General features: G+C 39.5%; 1 protein-coding gene across 1 annotated transcript; it reads left to right on the top strand.

Annotated features, from left to right (window-relative positions):
- Positions 1–145: 145 nt before the first annotated feature.
- Positions 146–8,804, top strand: ZIC1 (Zic family zinc finger 1). Its single transcript, XM_006116298.5, has 3 exons — positions 146–1,830; positions 2,911–3,074; positions 3,888–8,804. The coding sequence occupies exons 1-3, from the start codon at positions 855–857 to the stop codon at positions 4,083–4,085; spliced, it is 1,338 nt and encodes a 445-aa protein (XP_006116360.1). The 5' UTR covers positions 146–854; the 3' UTR covers positions 4,086–8,804.
- Positions 8,805–8,925: the final 121 nt, after the last annotated feature.

Here is an 8,925-nt window from a genome sequence, read left to right as displayed (position 1 = left end):
GCGCCCTTAGTTGGAGAAGAAGGGGGGAGTTGCAAGGGAAGGGGGGAGTTGCCAGGCACCAATGATTTCCCACGTCCGCCTTGACGTTGCTCCTCCCCTTCTCCCATTCATCAAGGGGGGGGGGGGGGACGGTGTCGTCTTTTCAATTCATTTATCTGCAGGAATGATTGCCGCTATCAGTCTCGCGTTCACCGCCCGGCTGAGGAGGTGAAAGTTTCTCCCCAGGAAGATAAACCGCAAAAGACAATATTGTGCATGATTTGCGCCTTTTTTTTGCAAAGCGAAAAAAAAAGGGCAAAAAAAAAAAAAAAAGAGCGAGAGAGAGAGAAAGGGAGAGGGAGAAGGACAGAGTGTGGGCAGCTCGAAGAGAAGAGAGAAATCTCTCGGCCACTTTGCAACATTCCTATACCTAAAAAATAACTGAAGGGAGCTGATTTTTTTGTGTTTTTGTGTTTTTTGTTCTGTTTTTTGCCTTGTGTGTTGATCTCTCTCCATTCCTGATACTTGCAGCCAGTTTCTTTTTTTCTTTTTTCTTTTTTTACCCCCTGGCCTCCCTCCCCACTTCAAACCTCCCCGAAAAGTCTCATCAGAGAGACAGTGGGGTGTCTTGTGCCTGCCTGTGTTAGCCTAGTTTTCTTGATTCTCTGCAGCTCAGAAGTCTCCCCACTTTTTGTTTCCTTTTCGGGGCGCCGATGCCGACGGGGGCGTTTTTGACGTGGTTGCTTTGGTGGTGATTGTCGCTGACTTTCCAGAGAGGAGGGTGGTTTTGCTGCTGCTGCTTCTGCTGCTTCTCCTCCGTGTTTGCTTGTTTGTTTCCCCCCCCTCCCCCGGGTTGCTGCACGGAGAGTGGGAAGATGCTTCTGGATGCTGGACCGCAGTATCCCGCGATAGGAGTCACTACCTTCGGATCCTCTCGCCATCACTCCACGGGCGATGTCACGGACAGAGAAGTGGGGCTGGGGATCAACCCCTTCGCCGACGGCATGGGCGCCTTTAAAATTAACCCCAGCACGCACGAGCTGGCCTCGGCCGGCCAGACCGCCTTCACCTCGCAGGCCCCCGGCTACGCGGCGGCGGCTCTGGGGCACCACCACCACCCGACCCATGTCAGCTCCTACTCCAGCGCAGCCTTCAACTCCACCCGGGACTTTCTCTTCCGCAACCGGGGCTTTGGCGAGGCGGCGGCAGCCAGCGCCCAGCACAGCCTGTTCGCCTCGGCCGCGGGCAGCTTCGCCGGCCCCCACGGACACACTGATGCCGCAGGACACATACTTTTCCCGGGGCTTCACGAGCAAGCAGCCAGCCACGCTTCTCCCAACGTGGTGAACGGGCAGATGCGTCTGGGCTTTTCCGGAGACATGTACGGGAGACCAGATCAGTACGGCCAGGTCACTAGCCCCCGCTCCGAGCACTATGCCTCCACTCAGCTCCACGGCTACGGCCATATGAACATGAACATGGCAGCCCACCATGGAGCAGGGGCCTTCTTTCGCTACATGAGACAGCCCATCAAGCAGGAACTCATCTGTAAGTGGATTGAGCCCGAGCAATTGTCAAACCCCAAAAAGTCCTGCAACAAAACTTTCAGCACAATGCACGAGCTGGTGACTCATGTCACCGTGGAGCACGTTGGAGGACCCGAGCAGTCCAATCACATATGTTTCTGGGAAGAGTGTCCAAGAGAGGGGAAACCTTTCAAGGCCAAATATAAACTTGTAAATCACATCAGAGTCCACACAGGTGAAAAACCCTTCCCCTGCCCTTTTCCTGGCTGTGGGAAAGTGTTTGCCAGATCAGAAAACCTCAAAATACACAAAAGAACTCACACAGGTACAGTAACCTTCTCTCTAGATTTCTTTCTGAAAATAAAGGAGTCAAGCTTTTCCAACCGAGTGTTGGCTAAAAGTCAGAAAAATAAATGGAATGGGTCGGAGAGGGTAAGGGGAAATATTGGGCATGGTAACTTGTTTTCTGCCAAAAAAAAATCACGTAAAATATACCAGATTACTTTTCAAAAGAGGCAGTTTGAGGGGTTAATTTCAAAATCAGCTCATTAACAGAATTATTCCCCCCCAGCCTTTATTAAAAAGAGAGAGAGAGAATTTGCTGCAGAAATACAGTAGTGAAAGAAAAATAGCAGCATCCTGACTTGTTAAATTTATAGGTTTTAATTAATTGGTAGTCGGCAGGTTTGACTGTATTACAATTGGAATTTGTGCTAAACATACAGTTAGCCTATTCATCTCCCCTTTGCAATTCAGGTATTTGTAAATATTTAATTACATGGAGTAATTTTAAGTAATCTGAACCTAAGATTTTAATTTATTATTATAGTATTAAAATCAGCTGAGATAATTAAGAACATTATATATATATATATTCCTGCTTTTACTGGTATACAGTTTTTCAAATAACATGAAGCATTATTTATTAGATTATTCAAGACTATGTTGGTAGCATTTAATCCAATATAAAGATAACAAGCACGACAATATAGGGGTACTGGGTGTGAGGTGGGTAGCGAAAATATCCCGAGAATGAGCCTTTACAACAGAAACTAGCCACGAAAGCTTTCATGTAAGTGCTATGACGCCTGGTGTATTGCCAGCATTGTAACGAGCAAGATATGCCAGGAGCTGAGAAGCGAAAATGAAACTCTCCTAGAAAGAATTTCAATATTTTGCAAGGCAAACTGCAAACTCTTCCAAATATGCCGTGTACGATGCTGTAACTCTTTTGTAAAACTGGAAAGAATCAGGGCTTTGAGATTAAACATTTGTAAGTTGTGAAGTTACAAGGGAATACATTTACCACGACCAATCGGTCCAGTAATTTAGTAATAATAAAAATAATGCTGATTAACCACAGAAATGCAGGGGCTCTAATCACACCATTTTTTTCCTGTAATAGGTGAAAAACCCTTTAAGTGTGAATTCGAGGGCTGTGACAGGCGCTTTGCAAATAGCAGCGACCGCAAAAAGCATATGCATGTGCACACTTCTGACAAACCCTATCTCTGCAAAATGTGCGATAAGTCCTACACTCACCCAAGTTCCCTCAGAAAACACATGAAGGTAAATTGATGTTGCATTATTTTCTGTGCTCGTACCTATCCGTTCTGCTGACGTTTTATTGCCGATTTACAAGTCTTTTACTTAAACAGATAGGATGGGAGACTTAAAAAGTGAAACGCATTGGCAATCTGTATGGCTGTGTCGTTACAAAGAAGCGTATTTTAAAGTGATCCGTGGGCAGGAAATTGGAAAAGACAAGGGCAACCTGGCCAGTAATGTTTTTACTACTGAAAGGTTTAAACAACCACTATTTATTTTGCTCAAGGGCAGATAGCGCTTCAGTGCCGACTGTACGTGATCTGTTATTTACGTTATATGAGTCTTACAATGGAGTAGCGCGTGTAGGGCTTTTCTGGGTGCTCTGCTTTCGTGCAGACTTTCCATGAAAGACCCAGTGATGGGCACAGGGAAGGGACACAAGCAGGCGAAATCTTGGTTTCTTTTAAGGCCAGATCTAGCAGATCCGTTTCCTTTTGTGCCTTAGGACCATGTTTGCCTTCCATGCTACTAGGGTGCATGGCAAGACATTTGAAAATTGACTGCTTACGCAGACCGTCCTGCGTGTTTCTGTGACACCAGCAGCTGCATTATTATCAGTGCCATGTTCCCCTCCAGATTTTGCCTTAAAATTACGATCTGTAGTGTTTCAAAGGCTAACTTGTGAATTCAGTTCAGAGGTTCACTGTGTGGGGAGAGGAGGCAAAGGGGGAGTGGGTTTTAGAGCTCGATATTATCGAACTAATAGCTACACTTAAAAAAAATAAAGCCATCCCTTTTGTTATCTATCTATTTATGTACGTATTTATTTTGCAGGTCCATGAGTCATCCTCCCAGGGGTCCCAGCCTTCTCCCGCCGCCAGCTCAGGCTATGAATCCTCAACGCCCCCAACAATCGTGTCTCCATCTACAGAAAACCAGACCACAAGCTCCTTATCCCCCTCCTCTTCAGCAGTCCATCACACGTCCAGCCACAGCACGCTTACATCAAATTTTAACGAATGGTACGTTTAAAACAAAACAACCAACCAACAAACAAAAACCCTATTTAAAAAAGACTCCAAAATTAATGAACACTTCGAACGCAAAATAAGTACATACATAAATAAAAAAAAGCTGCCAGTAGACCCAGGACCGAATAAAATGAAGAATCATTTTCTGTTTTGTTTTGTTTTTGTTCCAAGGCTTGGTAGGCAAAGGGGTTAGTAGAATGCATGAGAGGACAAGGTTACTAGGCCAAATGCCAAACGTGTAGGGCTGTGCTGGAACCACTGATTAGAGGTCTCAAACTGCATGTCTCCTTGGGCAGCGGCTTTTTAAAATGTAAATAGAGAATTATTAGCTTAAAATGTAACTGTTTGATTTTGTAAATAGTCATATCGCAAGTTGAATAAGGGGATATGTGGAACTGTGGTCTTTGCATATATGTGAGGGAAGGGGGGCGAGGGTGGGGGAGATGGAGGGTGGGAGTGGTGGGGGGGGAGAGGGAGGAAGTAGAAATTCAACTATTTGTACTGAGTGGCAAGAATGTTCTAGTAAATGTGTACCAAAATGTGAATTACTTTGTATTATTACAGTCTAAACGTCGATCTAACAGAATATTATTGGTATTAATGTGCTTTTTTGTATAAAGTGCAAACATTTCGTCCCAAAGTCCAGTCTAAGTAGTGCAGTAAAATGTTGTTACAATGTCCTGTCAAGAAATTCGTATAGTGAAAGCCTGGATCTACGTGTCAAACTGTTACATTTGTTTATGTAAAGTGATATTAAAAAAGATATAAACTATATCTGTCCGTTGCTTTTGGCAAACACAATAACATAATGTATATACATCCTAATTTCCATATTTATCCGCATGTAAAGGTCCGGTTATACATGTTACAGATATTCAATATTTATGGCTAGAAGAATTGGTATGTAAAATTTAGTTTACAGAACTGTTTGGTAACATTTCGTACCTTATTAAAGATTCTTAAATCCCATGAATTGTGGTAGGAATTCTTATTCACTCAGTCTACCTGCTGCAACTTCAGCTAGCTTTAATATAGTAGAATAAAACTGTACCAGTTTTTTTCACTGCTTTCCATTATGTCATCACTAACGCAGCAACGGTGATATAAATGTGATAAATGAAAGGATCCCTGCTGGCATTAGTATAGTGTGTAATTAGTATTTATATCAAAATTTATGAAACAAATTTTCGGCCGCAGTATAATTTAAATGACCTTTGCAGACATAGAATAACAACCATAAAAATAACAGAAATAGATTGCATATGCTACATACATATTAATGTGGATGAAATGTACAAGAAAGTTCCTTTCTATACTACAACATTACAAATGAATCTGGATGTACTACGTCCCTAAATTAATTTAATTCTGATAACACATATTAGGAGATTTAAAAGAGGATTATTTTAGTTGCTATTTTAATTTCAACCATTTATGACCATATCTAATTCTCATGGTGTAGATTCATGGCTTTCCAAAGACCCCTCCCCCCCCCGAAATACAACACTAGGTTCATAAAGGCGTTTTTACTGATATTCCTTAAAACGTGATGCTAATTTAAATCAATTACTTCTTATGCTCTGTTGTTATTATTATTACTATAATTTTGTTCCAGTGTTAATAGCTTTCTAAAAAATAAATCTAGGGGGTAAGAATTATTTTATGTAATTTGATTATCTTTCTATCTCTTTTATTTATTTCTCATTTACTTAAGAAATTCGTTCCATTGGCTGGCGTTGATACAGTAAATTTGTAAATGAGAAGACAATATAAAAAATCTAAATTACTTGTGCTTAATGACTGTAGCAGAACGCCTTTTCTCTAAATCAGATTGTCTTTCTTGCAGTTTAGTTTGATAGATTTGCAAGCTGTACTGCTTCCACTAACTTAGCTACGGTTGTTGGAACTGTTGGGCTTTGTTCCTTGTTGTAGCTTGCATGATCGCCCCATTAAGCAGACAACATATCAACAGACAACACAAATCATGAGCTTGGCTAAAGCTGCGAGTGCTTGTGATATGTCATAGAGTGAATTGCACAAACTGACCTTCCAGTAGACCAGGATGACACTTTAACAGCGTCTTTAAAGAAATATTATGTGTATAGTAAGTCAATAGGCATATTATCTGCTAGAAGTGTGTGTGTGTGTGTGTGTGTTTGTGTGTGGGGGTGTGTGGAGGGGAGGAGGCAGGAGATCGAACTATGTGCTCATATTAGAGTATCTGCATTTCTTATTTTGTATCCATGAACTACCCATACCATATTACTGATGGATGTTTTAGGTATTTTCACGTGCCCTTAATATTTTTATATCGCTATTTGTGATTTATCACAAAAATAATTCTGAATTGGTCTAAAGAAAGAAAGAAATCTTCGGCTAGTTCTTCAAAGACTCATTACCTCTAAAGGAACTGTGAGAAATGTTATAGTTTAACTTTACTTTCTCCAAAATGTTATTCTTTTTATAAGCCTTAATATCAGCTTTCAATGAAAAGAGCGCCACCTTGCAGGGGCATGCGAAATTTAAAGAAGTTCAAGACCACTTGGACCTAAACAGAAACTGTAGCAACTTGAAGACATGCATTTAATAAGACAAAAATAAAGGGAAAATTGTTTCGCACCTCTAAAATATTATATCCTGGGAATGTTAGAAATTTTTCCATCAGTGTAATGGAGAATTAGTTTTAAAATAATATAGGTGGGTTTAGAAACATATGGGGAAATGCAAATCGCTACAGGCATAAATTAAAGAAGAAACACAATTCCGGTTGGGATATACAGTCTAAAAGATTAATATTACAAGTTTGTTTGAGCTTGCATATTTCATCCCTTGTGGTCACAGAATCCAGACCTATTACTTACATGCAGCTGAACACATGGTAAACGATTATTCTTTTCTGTTTTCTTTCCGAGCTGTGTTTTAACATTGAGATTTTATTTTGTTAATGTATATCGTATATTGTAATGCTTTTGTGAATACAGTGACGTGAAAAAATGAATGATCCCTGGTTTAAATCAGGGAAATATTCCTAAACGTAAAATGTTTAATGCTGAATTCAGATCCGCTTCATCTTTGCAACATTCTCCTAGGCTATTGAGGCAAGGAATAGCGTTTTGAAATACCATGGTATCGGAGATATTTTGCAGAGAAAGATAGCGATTATTATATCGGATGTTTAAGTCGCTTTCGCTAATGACTAAAAACTTCAGAGTAGAAATGGACAGCTTGCTACGATCTGTTACAAACTTATGCTTGAAAAGAGAAATGTTAACGATAGAGGTTGCATACAATAGCCCCTGAAACTTAAAGGTACTCTATTATTTTGTTCGGACCTTTAATGTCTTCACCCTGGGATGTATTTTTCATACTTTTCTTCATGGGCTATTAAGTTTCGAAATACATGAATGTTAGTAGCGAAATATATTATTAGACTCTATTTAGCAGAAACGGAAGACTGTGCTGAAAATGAGTTATTTCGTGTATAGTTATGTGTTTTGATTTAGCTAGTGTGCTGTAGATCAAACTATTGCTGCTGCTTTACCCCATATAGCATTTAGCATGCTACAAGTTACTGAAAAGTTCTATAGTGACAATATGAAACATTTGAAGATAACCTACATTTGTCAAAGGTGAATGTGTACATGTGTATACACACACACTATCCTGTTTTGTTGTAATAGGTATGTATGTGTTTGTATTATATGCATATACATATACATCCATCATCAGTAATTTCCATCTTTTTTAAAGAATCGTCTTTCTCGCCGATTTAATCGCTTGTAAATGATCATTTGCATTTTTAAAAGCCGAAGTCCACGTTCACAAGAGGTACATAAATACATATCCGAAATAAAGATACACGCTTTGAATTGGCCTTGTCTGCTTATAATTTCTACTTTAAATATAAGTCAAAATAGTAGTCTGACTACTGGCGGATATGACATTGGACTTTTTTATTTGTTGGTTTTCTGATCAGATTGTCAAATTGTCATAACTTTGTAAATTTTGCCTCTAAAATTGCCTATTAATTTAAAAATACTTCTTAACCATTCAACCCCCCCCCTCATAAAATGTAAATCTGTATTACTCGTATAGAACAGTCCCTGTAAAATAATGAGGATTAATACAGGCCGCTGTCTGATCAGTCCCACTTCTATTAAACTGGTGCAATAACTATACTACACGTTAAATATAAAATTTCCGAGAGGCAGTATTGCAAAAATTAAAATATCTATTTAATAGATTGCTGGTAGTAATTCACGTGCATCTGTCTTAAGCGTATCGACGTGTATTTCAGTGGTGGCTACCATTGAGTAAACAATCTGAGAAACATATTTGTATATCTAATGATGTCATACGCGTGTATACACATTTAGACACACGCCTAGATATAACACTTTTGGATATAGATGTGTTTGTGTGTGTGTTACAACGGTCGTGTTTCTTTAGAATAAGTTATCGATCTTGTTGTATTAACCAATCAGAAACAATTTAATATGGTGTTTAAAGAGGACATTGTAACATTCTCATTAAAACACGAAAATATTGGTGACAATTCATTATTGTTGAATGAATGAAACAAGTATTCAAATGCCCAGGAAGCTTTTCATACCTAGTAGCATATAAATAGAACAGTTAGAAATACTGAAATATGGAACAATTTTTAAGTAGGCAGAGAAAAGTCTTATTTAGAAAACGTGACTGAATAATTCATCAGTTCTATGATTCTATGCAGCTATTGGATGTACTATTTTATATAGCTACATTTATCTATTTTTGTGTCTTTGTCTGTGTACACATATATACATATAAAATTGTACGTGTGACTAAAGTTACAGTAG

This window comes from Pelodiscus sinensis, chromosome 10 (genome assembly GCF_052426305.1).
Source record: "Pelodiscus sinensis isolate ZL-2025 chromosome 10, ASM5242630v1, whole genome shotgun sequence".
In the NCBI taxonomy this organism is placed as follows: domain Eukaryota; kingdom Metazoa; phylum Chordata; order Testudines; family Trionychidae; genus Pelodiscus; species Pelodiscus sinensis.
The sequence above is the reverse complement of the archived record's forward strand: the minus strand, read 5'-3'. Positions and strand labels throughout refer to the sequence as shown.